Source organism: Elgaria multicarinata, chromosome 1, assembly GCF_023053635.1.
Source record: "Elgaria multicarinata webbii isolate HBS135686 ecotype San Diego chromosome 1, rElgMul1.1.pri, whole genome shotgun sequence".
Taxonomy (NCBI): Eukaryota; Metazoa; Chordata; class Lepidosauria; order Squamata; family Anguidae; genus Elgaria; species Elgaria multicarinata.
In genome coordinates, this window is record NC_086171.1 from 93,411,033 (window position 1) to 93,425,166 (window position 14,134).

At 44.7% G+C, this 14,134-nt stretch overlaps 1 protein-coding gene across 1 annotated transcript in view; it reads right to left on the reverse strand.

The window, feature by feature from the left end:
* Nucleotides 1-14,134, reverse strand: part of ADAM11 (ADAM metallopeptidase domain 11) — a 167,558-nt gene that overhangs the window by 36,141 nt on the left and 117,283 nt on the right. Inside the window, exons 17-19 of the mRNA XM_063133045.1 lie at nt 11,767-11,859; nt 8,841-8,921; nt 8,425-8,475 (exon numbers count right to left, since the gene is read on the reverse strand). Of these exons, the coding sequence (XP_062989115.1) occupies nt 8,425-8,475; nt 8,841-8,921; nt 11,767-11,859 (225 nt within the window). The remainder of the gene's footprint in view (nt 1-8,424; nt 8,476-8,840; nt 8,922-11,766; nt 11,860-14,134) is intronic.

The window sequence follows — 14,134 nt, forward strand, 5'->3', positions numbered from 1 at the left end:
TGGTAGGAGTCCCTTTTAGCTATGTGGAAAAAAGTATCTTCCAGGTCCACTGCAGTGAACCACACACCCCCTCACTTTATAGACAAGAGGAAGGACTTCAAACTCTATCTTGTAGCTGAATTGTACAATGCTGAGAATCCAGGAATTGAACATTATTTGCATGCAATTTGGTAGGAAATAAGACATTAGAGATCCAAAGATGAGGGAACAGGCAGAAGAATGAAGAAGCAATGGGGCCAAGTCAGAGTTTCAGCTTTGAGGAATTATTGGACTTTGGGTGAGATCAGTGAAATAGACAGATTGGTCCAACACATGGTTAGAGTCGGAGTCCAAGGGTGTACAGGAGAGGACGGTTGCACTCTCTCCAACATAGCCTGTGACTTCTGCATTGCAGTTGTTGTTTTTGCCAAACCCACAGCTTCCAAAGCCCTCATCCACAAAACCATCTTCAGGTGATCTAAGTAATTATCCTTCGTTTGTTTTGTAAATCCCACAAAACGGTAGCAAATCTTGACAACACGAGCCTCCTCAGATAAAATAAACAAAGCAAATGTCTGTCAATGGGGGCAACTTTCTGCCATACTGTCCACTTATGAAAGGGGGCCTTAAGGGCCATCCATCCCTCACAGCAATCAAAGATCATGAAAAAGAAGTGCAAAAAAACTAACTAAAAACTCTTATATATGTAAGTATATTGCAGACAGAAGAAAAACTGACTGAAGAGAAGGAAGGGTTAAAATAAGCAACAACCCCCTCAGCTAACAGCAAACAAACTCTCCAAAGACAACCAAGGCCTTAGCTAGAGTGGGCTTTATCACGGTGCAAACCCTGGGATCGTCCCTGTGCGTCCACATGACGCACAGGGGATCCTGGGATCAGGGAGGGATGATCCCTCCCTTGCCCCGGGATAGAGCCCTCCCCTTTGGTCCCGCTTTTTCTGAGGTCCCGGGATGAGCCTGAGACCCCGGAACGTGTGGCCCATTGCCACGGTTTGACCCGGCTCTGCGCTATTACTCGCGCAGAGCCGGGTGCAGCGCTCCTCAGGAGCACTGTGCCCATTGGGGAAGTACTTACTTTTTTTTAAAAAAAAACTTACCTTCAGCGCACAAGCGTTCGTGTGCTCTGTCCTCTTTAAAAAAAATTAATGGCGGGCGCAACGCCTCTCTCCCTGAGGTCGTCGCGCCTCACGTGTAAACAGAGGAGGGATCTCATGTTAAACACAATGCGAGATCTTCCCTCCTCCATCCTGGATTAAACAGTAGGTCTAGCTAAGGCCCAAGTTTCTGATGAGGTTTCCTTTCAGCAAGGCAGTTGAAAGAGAACTGAAGGAACGGGAGGGAACCCAGAGGGAGATGCACAGTAGGGTGATGGGGGAGTGTTCCCTACCAAAAATGTTTCCTCAGCTATGGAAGTTTCTGGAATTGAGGCTCCATGCAGGCCTCCAGGCAGCTCATCTATGTGATCCACAGAGACTATGGCCATAGCTAGACTTAAGGTTTATCCCTGGATCGTCCAGGGGTGAAACTTGTTCATCTAGGTGATACACAGGGGATCCAGTGCTCAGGCAGGGGCGAACCCTGGATGTTCCCAGGATAAACCTTAGGTCTAGCTGTGGCCTATGATGAAAAACTTTAAAAAGTAAACTCAGTAAGTTTGCAATTATTGTGTGAATAAACTATACTTTTAAATATAATATACCAAACTCTGAGCTAATCAAGTGATACATATTTTATGTCTGACCAGAGGGAACTTCAGAGGGAACTTATGTCATATTTTATGTCTGACCAGAGGGAACTTCAGCAAGTAGTCCCGAAAACATCTGGATCCTCCTGGAATCAGAAAGAAGCAGGAAGAACTGGAGGGAGAGGAAAACTTGTATACAGCATCTGTTCTTGTTTGTAAGGAAGAGTAAAGAAATTCTTAAACCTGTTCCTGTTTGTAAGCTGGAGTTTAGGGAAATCTGTTCTGAAGGAAAAGCTACTGAGATTTTGTTTAGCTCGGAAAGACTCAGTTTAGGAATAGTAAGCAACCATATTTAATTTAAGAACCTTTAAGTAATCTCAACCTATTTTTTGTAAATAATTTCCATTAATGAACATCTTATTTACGTTCATTTTGAAAGGTTGTCTTTGGTGGCGATGTCAATATCTGCTTTGGGATTTTATTTTATTATTATATTATTATTATTATTATTATTATTATTATTATTATTGTAGTGACTTATCTTAAATAAATAAACATCACAAATAAATAAACTCTATGCCTATGCCACAGGCTACTTTTAAGTATAGAGAATTTATTCTATAAGACGATTTATAGCTGCAGCAGCATTCCCTACTGGTGAGGTTTAATTTATTAAAAACTGTGTGTTCTGTAGACCCAAGCAGCGTGTTCTATAAACCCAACCCTCAAAGTTGTTTTTGAGGACTGTTCCATTGCATCTGGCGGCAGTTGCAGGATAACCTACAGTGTTTCTTTCGCATGTGAGTTTTAGATTCGAACTACATTAATTGGCTGCTACAGCATGTAACAATAACAATTCCAGAAATACACTACTTGATCAAACAAAAGCCGAACTGTCAAAAATACAAATTTTCTAGGGCTGTGCACCCCCTCAGATCCTAATCTGAAGCGGATCGGAGTGGTTCAGAGCCTTCTGACCCAGATCCAAGGCGATTCAGGCGAATGCCGAGGTGGTCTGAAGCTGAAGCCAATTGGCTCCAAAGCTTCGGGCCACCTCAGCGCTTCAAAGTCAGCCCCCCCTCCACCCATCTCCTTACCTGCTGCCTCCGTTGCCGCCACCATCTTTCTTCCGGCAGCTTCCGGTGCTGCCACCGGAAATGAAGGGAGTAGGCCATGTGATTTTATGTTATTGTGCGGCCTACTTCCTTTCATTTCCAGCAGCCCCGGAAGCTGCCAGAAGAAAGATGGTGGCGGCGACAGAAGCAGCAGGTAAGCCCCCCTCTCCACTTACCTGTGTCCGCTTCTGCCACCGCTGGATGCAAGCCAGCAGCGGACACAGATAAGCCCCCCTCCCCCCTTACCCACTTAACTAGGTCCGCTGCCACTGCTGCTGCCGCTGACTTGCATCAGCAGCTTCTCCACAAGGACGTTGAAGGCTGGAAGTAGGCCGTGGCCTGCTTTTGGCCTTCAGTATCCTTGAGTAGAAGCCGCTGGAGGTGAATCAGCAGCGGCGGCAGCAGCAGCGGACCTAGGTAAGCCCCCTTCCTCCATTACCTGGGTCCACTGCCACTGCTGCCACTGGCTTGCGTCCGGTGGATTCTACGCGAGGATGCTGAAGGTTGGAAGCAGGCCGCGGCCTGCTTCCAGCCTTCAGCATCCTTGATTAGAAGCTGCCAGATGCAAGCCAGTGGCAGCGGCAGGCACAGGTAAGTGGGAGAGGAGGGAGGGGGCGGAGGCAGGGCCGGTGCGTCCATAGAGGCCACTAAGGCAACCGCCTAGAGTGCCAAGCTCAGAAGGGGTGCCGCCAGCCGGGCGCAGCACTCACCTGCGCGTTGGCTGTGAGGGCGGCTGCCTGGCCCAAGGATTCGATTGGGGACGCTGGGGGAGGGGCGGCGGTGGTGCTCTATATTTGGACTTCTGAAATGCACCTGGAAGCCGCCCTCCCCCTTCCCCACCGCTCCCAGAGCCGCTCTAGCAGCTCTAGAGAGAAACGACTGGGCGAGCGAGAGATCCGCCCTGCGCCTGCCCAGCCGATCAAAGCAGGGACGCTGGGGGGGCGGGGGGGCTCCACTCGGCACACACGTTCATTCATACTTCTGGAACACGCCCGGAAGCTGCCCGCCCCTCCCACAGCCACAACACGAGGCGACAGGCAAGGCGAGAACAGCCAAGGGCAACACCAGGCAAGGCGAGGGCAACCAGCCGTCGTCACTCATGAAAGTAAGCTATTTTCTTGGTTTCTTCCTCGTTAGCTTTGCTCTGGGACTGCCAGTCTGCCAATAGTAGCCATTGGTCCCCCTTACTTTGCCAGTTTCTTTCTGGCGGTGCCTGAGCCTGCTGCAGAGAGGGGCTCTGTGATGTTTTAGCCAATCCTGTTAGCTGTATACTGTTGTTTTTATGTCTCTGATATTTTAATTTTTTTTTATACTTTTGATGTTTACTGTTTTTGGTTTTGTGAACCACCCAGGGGCAGTATATAAATGAAATAAATAAAAAAAAACCCTGAATGGTAAAAATCAATTTAGGCTAACGAAGGCAGAGGAGATGGGTGTCCTTTAAAGGGTCTTCAGTGTTAATCCTCTGCTATGTCCTTTTTTGTGTGTAACTTGGTATTTAATGGTATGGCTAAACAGCAAGTAATTGCATTGTGCCACACTATGCTTTGTACTAATACCCTCCTTTGCCACAACAAAGAGCCCTTGTGGCAGCTTAAAGATTAACACATTGTGGCATAAATTTAGCCTTACATTTGTTACCCTTTTAAGGTTTCATGGGTTTTTTTACAGTATGCTCTTATAAATGTCCATTCTGAAGAAAGTCCTATTGAGTGTACTCTCAGATAGTGTGCGTGTCGGTGGGATTGTAGTAAAACTGACAAACATGGTTACACATGGGGTTGCAGTTCATGTGTGATGTGTCTGACTGATGGGGTTTTTTCTTCCTTTTTTAATGACTTTTTCATACCTTAATAGTATAAGTCAAAGTTTTTAATGTTGTGTTGCCAATGGCGGAGGTATACTTTTTACCAAGCGCACTTTAGTTCAAAATTATTTATGTGCCAAAATATTTTCTTTTGTATTTGTGAAAGATAATCAAAATTTGATTATTACTTATTCTTGCACTTTAAAATAAATTTAGCAGTTTCAAGTTTTGTGCTTATTTTTTTCTACAAAACATCTGTTCTTAAAAATCAAAGTTGCCAATTTTGGGGTGTGTGTGAAAATAGCTCACCTTGCCTAGGGCGCAAAATAGTCTGGCACCGGTCTTGGGCGGAGGATGGCGGAGGCACCAGGTAAGTGGGGAGTGTTTTCTGGGTGCTGGGCTGTGCAGCCAACACCCAGAAAACCCTGAGTCACCTTGGAGGGTCCGAATTTCACCTTGGCTTCCATGCTGAGGCAAATCGGGAACCCCCAAGGCAGCCCCAAGGCAGTTCGGGGCTGCTTCAGGGGCTCCAGATTGGCCTCTAAAGCAGATCAGGGGTCCATGCACAGCTCTAAAATTTTCTTACACATTATGGTATGGTGACTCTACTCACCTGTTGGGAAATTGAGCATGACTTGGAGCATCCCTAAATATCTATCAGTAAGAAAAACATTAGATCATAGAATCATAGAATAGTAGAGTTGGAAGGGACCTACAAGGCCATCGAGTCCAACCCCCTGTTCAATGAAGGAATCCACCCTACACCATACCTGACAGGTGGTTGTCCAGCTGCCTCATGAATGCCTCTAGTGTGGGAGAGCCCACAACCTCCAGATCAATACTTTTAATAAGGGAAGGAAGAAATAACTATACTGAACATCTTACGAAGAAGCTTAAAAAAAAATTCTCCCCATAGCTTCATAATTTCTGGATTGCTGTTTTTCTTGGTAGCAAGGCAGGGTCCAAATCAAATATAAATAAATACATTTCCAGAAATTTCACATCTCTTAGGGTGCCATCCTAGGCATCTTTAGACAGAAAAAAAGTCCTACAATTCCCAGTATTCGCAGGGCCAGTCATGCATGTTTCTGTCTAAACAGGCATAGAACTGCAACCTTAGTCTTTCTATACAAGTCTTATTACATAGTTTTTAGAAATTATTTTATTCATCATTCGAAAAGAAAATATTTCATAATCATAAGTGGTTTAATTTGGGTTGGGGGTAGTTCTTGGGAGGGAATTGTAGTGTGTGGGGGGACAAATTTCCTCTGATGTTCTTTTCCTAGGCCATCTCATCTCTAGAGAAGGATTGAGGCTTGCAGAAGAAGCTTGGAGACTAGATGGGAAACCTTTGTTGGGTATCGGTTCTCAACATTAGGCTAGCTAAATTGGGTTTCTTGCTCAGTGTGATCAAACTAGAATTTTCCTAAGCTGTTCCTTTCACCATATTTGGAGTAAATGGAAGAATGAAAGTTCCTTCACCATAAACAATTATGGTGGTGGGAAGACTGAGGACCTTGCTAGACCTACCTGATAATCCAGCCGGGAGTCAGGGCGACGGCGCACTGCAACTAGCGCGCGCCGTCGCCCTTTTCCACATGTCAACACGCGACGGGGCAAAGGGAAGCCCCGTTGCGTCCGCCAATCCCCCCCCTTAAAGGGCCATGTGTGCAGGAGCGCACCGTCGGGAAGGTAAGTGCTTTTTTAAAAAATAAAGGCCCCCCCTGCTCCCCCTGCCCCTGATTCCCCCCCACAATGCCTGATGCACCCCCGGCCGCTTGCTCGCTTGTCCTCCCCCTGCTTGCCAGGCCCATGCCCGCTCTTCTGCCCCCTCTCTCCTGCCGGGTTGGTCTTTCCCCCGGCCCCCATCTCCCCCCCCCATGATTTCCCCCTCCCTGCCCGATGGGCACAGCGGTCCTATGGAGCGCTGTGCCCAGTCCGTGGCTTCTCCAGGCTACTCGCGAGTAAGCGAGCAGCCGGGAAAAGCCACGGAAGTCGCTAGACTTTCCACAGCCCCGGCCTCAGGCCCCAGATCTGTTTCAAATTTGGTATGGCTAAAGCTCTACCTAAAAGCTATCATGGTGCCAACTTTCAGCTCTTTATCTTTAAAAATGAAAGTTTTAAAAATAATAATTTTAAAACCTCATTTTTTTAAAATCCCTAAAAAATCAATGGTTTCAAATTTGGTGTGGCTAAAGCTCTACCTAAATCCTATCAAGGTAGAAAGTTTAATCTCTTTATCTTTAAAAAGGACGATTTTAAAAATAATAATTTTAAAACCTCAATTTTAAAAAAATTCCTAAAAATACAATGGATGACCGGATCTGCTTCAAATTTGGTGTGGCTAAAGCTCTACCTAAATCCTTTCATGGTGCAAAGTTTCATCTCTTTATCTCTAAAGATGACAATTTAAAAATAATAATTTTAAAACCTCAATTTTTAAAAAAAATCCTAAAAAATCAATGGATGAACAGATCTGTTTCAAATTTGGTATGACTAAAGCCCTTCCTAAGAGCTACCATTGTGCCAAGTTTCACGTCTTTATCTTAAAAAATGACGGAGTTATAAGCATTTTTGTTAATTCACATTAGAGCTGCTCTTTGAAAAAAATCCGGATTTCCCCTCCCCCTCCTGGATTTGCCATCAAAAACCCAGACAAATCTGGGCAAATCCGGTCATATGGACACCCTACCATAAGCGAATCTGCTTATGCCAGTTCAAGCGAGGTCTAAGCCCGGCCTGACCCCGGAATCCCCTGTGCGTCATCTGGATGCACAGGAGGGAGACCGGGCCTCACACCGTGCTAAGGCCTCGTCTAGCAATGGCCTAAAGCTGAGTTATCCAATGGAGGAAAATTTAACACACTGGTAGCCTAGCCAGCATGAGGGTTTTTATGATTTTCAGTCTCAGGATGCAGTGGACACAAAGAAAACTGTGAATGTAACTGTTCCACACAACCTTCATCATGCTTAGGGGACTAGACTCATAGAATCATAGAATCATAGAATAGCAGAGTTGGAAGGGGCCTACAAGGCCATCGAGTCCAACCCCCTGCTCAATGCAGGAATCCACCCTAAAGCATCCCTGACAGACATCACACATTTGAATGAGGATGCCTCAATCAATACTTTGACAAGACTCCTGTACCTTTTAGAGATGCTTAGAAGGGAAGTTTTCATCAAGTTTAGCATTTCCCATGATAGTGCTGCAGTGATGCGAGAAACTGTGCCTGGTGGAATTTCCACCTTCTTAAAGGTGCAGAAGACCAGTCAAGATGTAGACTTGGCAGCTCTAATTATACTTACGTCCTGCCTGCCATTGCTTATTTTGCTGTCCTGATGCTAAATCTTAGGGCTCATCTACACCAAGCAGGATATTCCACTATGAAAGTGGTATGAAAGTGGTATATAAAAGGTAGGACCCACACTACCACTTTATAGCGGTATTGAAGTGCACTGGCAACTGTTGGGGCCCATGACACATACTGTATACCACTTTCATACCACTTTCATAGTGGAATATCCTGCTTGGTGTAGATGTGTCATGGGCCCCAACAGTTGTCAGTACCACCATAAAGCAGTAGAGCAGATCCTGCAGTGCACTTCAATACCACTATAAAGTGGTAATGTGGCTCCTGCCTTTTATATACCGCTTTCTTAGTGGAATATTCTGCTTGGTGTAGATGAGCCCATACTTAGATCTGTATAGGCTCTGCATGACACAAACGCATGGCTGCAACTGTATAGGTACAACTAAGCCTGCCAGTGGCTGCAATGCCAGGGATTCTGGCTTTGGTCCTTGCTGAGATATGAACCATACCTGCTCATTGTCGCAAAAGTAGCCATCCTGCTTGTGCAAATTGGGTTGACACTAGAGAAAAAAATGCACACACACATACAGGAGAGAAAGAGAAAATATTATGCTGAACAGAGCAAGAAAACCACAGCTTCCTTGAAGAACTGTTGAATTGACTACAATCAGTTCTCCACGTATCTTGGATTATGCGGTGGGGATTCCAAATTGGGGTGGGGGAGGGCTTCCAGACAGAGCTTGGCCCAGGCCCCTCGATTTTTGGAAATTAAAGCTCTGGAGAGTCACATCTTGGAGGCTTGGAGGCCAACCCATCTGTAATGGCATACAAGACCCGCCAAAATCTGCAATGGCACATAGGAGCCATCAAGAATTTTAGAGCATTTCTCTCTTCTCCCCATAACCAGATCTGTCTTGCAACTCACCTGACTGGAGTCACCATTGCAGGTTTCAGGGATGTCGCACTCATTCACAGCTTCTCGGCAAGTGATGCCCCGTGGCTCATACTGCAGAGGGAGAAAAGAAGTAGAGGAATTGTTTCATATTGGCTGGTGAGGGAAGAAGCCAGGAAGAAAGAACACACTGGTCTAAGAGGTGAGGAGTAGCCAGGCTTCACAACCTACCCCAACTTCCCTTCTCCTATTATTGTCAGTGCAGGAAGAAATGAGAAGAAAATTATCATTCCCACAGCCATTCAAGAAGACACAGGGTTTGCCATCTATGTTCCTAGCTTTCCCACCTTCCTTATTTTGACAGAGGAGAACAACAGAGCGAACATGGATTGGCAACTTTCTGAGACTCCACGGATGGACAAAGGGCCAGGAAGTTTCAGACAGCAGCCCAAGGCTATCTGGTCCTGGGCCTGTTCTATTGAGGCTAATCTGATTTCTCTCTGATTTCATTTTGAGATCACTGTCAATCACTTCAGACAGCAGACAGTAACCTAAGTGATAGAAGCCGTGAACTGGAGTTTTCCATTATTATTATTATTATTATTCCACTTTTTGTCCAATGCTGGGCCTCAAGCCTCTCCTTTTGCTTGCACAGAGACAAGGCTGTGTTCTTAATTGAAGCCTGGAGAAGTTGGCATAATAGGGGCAAACTAACCCTAAACAACCCAGTGCTCCAGGTTCACATCTCACACTTGTAACCAATGGATCATAGGTTGTTTACAGAAAACAGAAGTGAGGTGCACTACAGAAGCAGCACACTCACTCCTGCTCATGCCCAACAGATCTTTGGTAATTAACCAAATTTGCCATCATATGTGAACTAGCCCAATGATAAATAAAGGGCCAGGCAGTTTCAGACAGCAGCCCAAGGCTATCTGGAACTGGGCCCAAATGCAGGAGAACCTAAGGGCATGGTAACCTAGAGCAGTACGACAATGGAACCAATTACCTAGGGTGGTTGTGGGCTCTCCCACACTAGAGGCCTTCAAGAGGCAGCTGGACAACCATCTGTCAGGGATGCTTTAGAGTGGATTCCTGCATTGAGCAGGGGGTTGGACTCGATGGCCTTATAGGCCCCTTCCAACTCTGCTATTCTATGATTCCAAGAGTTGAAAAAGAGTCCTTGGGGGGAAAGGACAAGAGAGAAGACTTATGTCTGCTATTTCAAATGAGGCTGCTGGGCCCTGAGTGGGAAAGGCAATGAGTGACTGCCCACAATGGGTTAGCATGTTGTGTGAACCTGGACCATTCTTACCAGGGTGGGTTGTTTTTGCTGAGAGGGGCCCAATTGCCCTTTGTGATTGCAACCAACCTGTTGCTTGTGCCCTTTCCCTCTTGCCAGTGACAGCCCATCCAATGGTGCCCAAATGGCACTTTGGATGGGTTGTCACCCCTACCCTTTGCCCCTGCCAATCCCCCTTCCCAGCTCCAAACATGTTCTTGATTGCAATCAGAGCTCTTTTAAAACATTTTCCTGGCCTCACATGTGCACAAAAATGGGATGGGGGGGATTTCTGCACACTTCTCCATGCCTGGGGAATGTGCGCAAATGGTTTTGTCTTAATTTAAAAGCACCCCTTGCTGAAATTTGGCAGGGAAGGGGGAATCACACCCCGCCATGGACCCTTGGGGCAACAGGGTTCATGGTAGGAGGTTGGATTCCTCCCCCCTCCCCACAGCTGGATTTCAGCAAGGGGCACTTTTAAATTCCAGTACAAACATATGGAGCCAATTGGGCATGGAGAAATGTAAACATAATAATAATAATTCCTGGACTCATTTTTGTGCACAAATGGGATTTTTTTTTTAAAAAAAAAGGGGGGGGGCTCTGATCACAATAAATATCAAAATTGGAGCCAGGAAGAAGGACTTGGTGGAAGACAAGATAGGTCTGTCTCCAAAACCCCTGGGATGCTGGTGGAGGATTGGGGTGGGAGGGGGCAAACAAGCCACACACTGTGTCTGTGGACTGTTTGCCCGATAGTCTGGCAGATGCTCTAATCACACACTGTGGGTTGCATGGCTAGTCACCTGTTATGGGCTAGCATGTTGTGTGAATGCACCCAATGACTCTTTATAGAGTGGTTGGTTTTATAGACTCTTTATAGAATGGTTTTTTAAAAAAATGTGCGACATTTTTATGTTTTGATCATTTTTTGTAAGATATTATAAATGTAACAAATAAATATTAAAATATTGTTTTTATAATAAAAGCATTAATCTGAGAGGATGGAACTCACTCCATTCTTTTATTTTATTTTTTACTTCCTTTACTCTTTTGTCATTTGGTTCTGTCAGATGATCTTCAATCTCAAGTTAAAGCTTCCAAGTTTTGGAAGCTAGATCAGTCAGATTACTGATACATAATATCTGGTCAGAATTAATCAAATACATGACAGTTCTACATTATGCCATATGTTCAGACTTATTCCTCAAATAGCTAAGGAACTCACCTCGTGAATGGAGACAATGGGACTATGGTGCTTTGGTACAGAATTTAACAACACCAATAAATCCCAAAGGGCCCTGTGAACGGTCTGGGAGCACCCAAGGCTGCGAAGTTGCTGAAACTGAGCAGGTTGGGACCTGATAAGTGACCTGATGTGAAGTATGGTGCTTTAGCTGCCTGCAGCTATTTTGCCAAAACAAAAACAAACAAATATTTTGTACAGTTATGCAATCTGATACAAAAACTTGTGTATTGCATGGACAATGCCCACGGTGCTTTGGCCTAGCTGTGATTTGATTTCCATAGGCAGTGGCAAACATACAACTGATTCTCCTCTGTTGCATGGCTCTCAAAGAAAGTGCTTTGTTTCAAACTGGTGTCAAATGGACTCTGAGCCTTTTCCCATGGAGGATACCTCTTCCCAATCCCAGTCGGGTCTCACCCATTTACCTTGCACCCTCGGCAGCACAACCCATTGCTGCACATGGCATCGTGCGTAAGCGTGCACTTCTTGCAGCAGTTCCCACCAACTTTGGAGCACTCCTTTGAGAACAAGAAAGAGATAAAAGTCGGCTTTAACATTACTGGGAACAAATCCTATCTACCATCAGGTGCCTTGGATTCCAAAGTACGACCTTTGTGTTGAGACTGAATCTGGGCACTCCACTAGTGAATTTCAAGCTCCTCCAAGGCATGAACAGTGAGAAATTCACCAAGTGTAACAATTGTCACCATAGATCTCAAGATACACTTTCATTAAAGGGTCTCTTTTGGCAATGTGTCTTTGGCAAACCAGAACTCCATAACACACATACATGCTTCTTCACACAAGGGGAATTTATTAAACACAATCAAGAATTTAAAAAGTACACTTATTACTTTGGAGAAAGTAACTTGGTAAACAACTGTAATCAAGTACACGCATACAAATCAATTACAGCCTTCAGTCCTTGCAGAGAGAACTGGTATGAGGAGATTAGCCAAAATCTCTTGGAGGCTGAATCCAGAGCTTAGGCTAGGCCTCAGACATGCACTTACTGTCCATGTTAATATAGGATGGACTTGTCTGTGTGAGCTGTCAAAGAGGAGGGGATTAAGTAAACAGAAGTCCCTAACATTCCTGGAAGCAGAAAGGAAAGTTTTAGATTGAGCATTAGAGAGTGAGAAGAGGGGAAGGTATTTTAGGGAAGGTTGTGCTAACAGGAGTTGGTGCGATTAGGCTGGTCCTGATGCATAGTCACAGGAACAAGAGGGGATGGGGAAGGAGACTGTCTAGAGTTCAAAATGCATTCATGCCAACAGATACTGATTTGTGTGCTTCAATCGTATTTCCTCTTAAAGAGGGGGAACATTCTTGCACTTGCAATTCCTGCAGCATTCCTCAATGACTCTTAGCTTCATTGCTGTCAGCTTGACCAGTTCTTCTAGAAGACTTGGGCCATTGAGGAAGAAATAGAGAGGAAGCAAGAGGAAGCAAACAGGGGTCCCAGCTGCAATCCTTTTCACCAGCTGACCAGGGAAGCTGTACAAAGTGCCTAGGGCTCCTACCAAATTCAGTTCAAAATTAGACTATATTTGGACATCCACGCACGCACACACACACCATAGAAAAAGGGGTGTAGGGCAGGAGGCTACAATGTGTAGTAAAACCTCCTGAAAATTGGATAGTGTTTAAAGACACCTTTCCCTGAGTCAGTCTTGATTCATTCCTGAAGCTTGGGATTGAGGCGCATTGAAACTCCTCAGTATCCACAGAAAAGGAACAAACATGATTGTTTAAAAGGGGGCTTTTGTGGACGTTCACCTGTGAAAAGGCAAAGACTTAAGTGTAGGGACATTTCAAGCTATTTTGCTTCCCTAGGCAAGGCACAGTTTTGGCTCCGCTTGCTTTTAGTTACTGAACAACATAAAATGGAATTATGGAATATCCCAGGAAACACAGGGTACTGATTTCTTCTATTTTAAATTTCTTTAACATTATAACATTTATCAGTGTCACTGCACACACATATTCTCACATGTTTATGAGCAGATTAGCTGAAGCACATGAAATTTTAAAATTGAACAGATACATCAAATAGTGAACATACGCATCAAAGTCTACATACAGAAATAAATGCAGCAAAATGAGTAAGGAATGAAGATGTCCTAAAGTAGTGTATTTAAGTATATCATTGCACACTTTTCTCAATATAAACATGATGGGTAATTCTACTGCATGAAGTTGCAAATGATGCTGCATGGTGATCAGTACAACTCTTCAGTCATTAAATAATGAACAGAAGTGTGATATATTTTTGTTTCAGTTGCAGTTCTGATTACACTCAGAGCTTCATCCCACGTACCTGCTTCCCTCAGATTATCCCCGTAGTGCTAAGCTTTCGCCGTTGTTGTTTTTGCTACCGGGCGACAGCGAACCTTTGCATACCAGGAAGTAAGTTTAAGGGGGGAAATGTAAAAAAATCATAAAAAATCAACGGATGACCCAATTCAATTCAAATTTGGCATGCTTAAAACTCTCCCTAATATCGATTACTGTGCCAATTTTGGTGTCTTTATCTTTAAAGTTTACGCAGATGTAAGCATTTCTTTTAAATCCTGCTCCTGCACCCCAGCGGCGGCTCGGAAGATACGTTCAAAAATCAGGGGCTAAATACAGCGAATCATTTGGCTTTATAGCACAATTAAGGCAGGATGCATGGGAGTACTGCACAATCAAAGCAGATTATAAGGTGGAAAACATCTGAGTCCTTTGCATGCAATTCGCAGTCATTGCACAGTCTATAAATTCCATCAGTCTTAGTTCACATTTTAATAA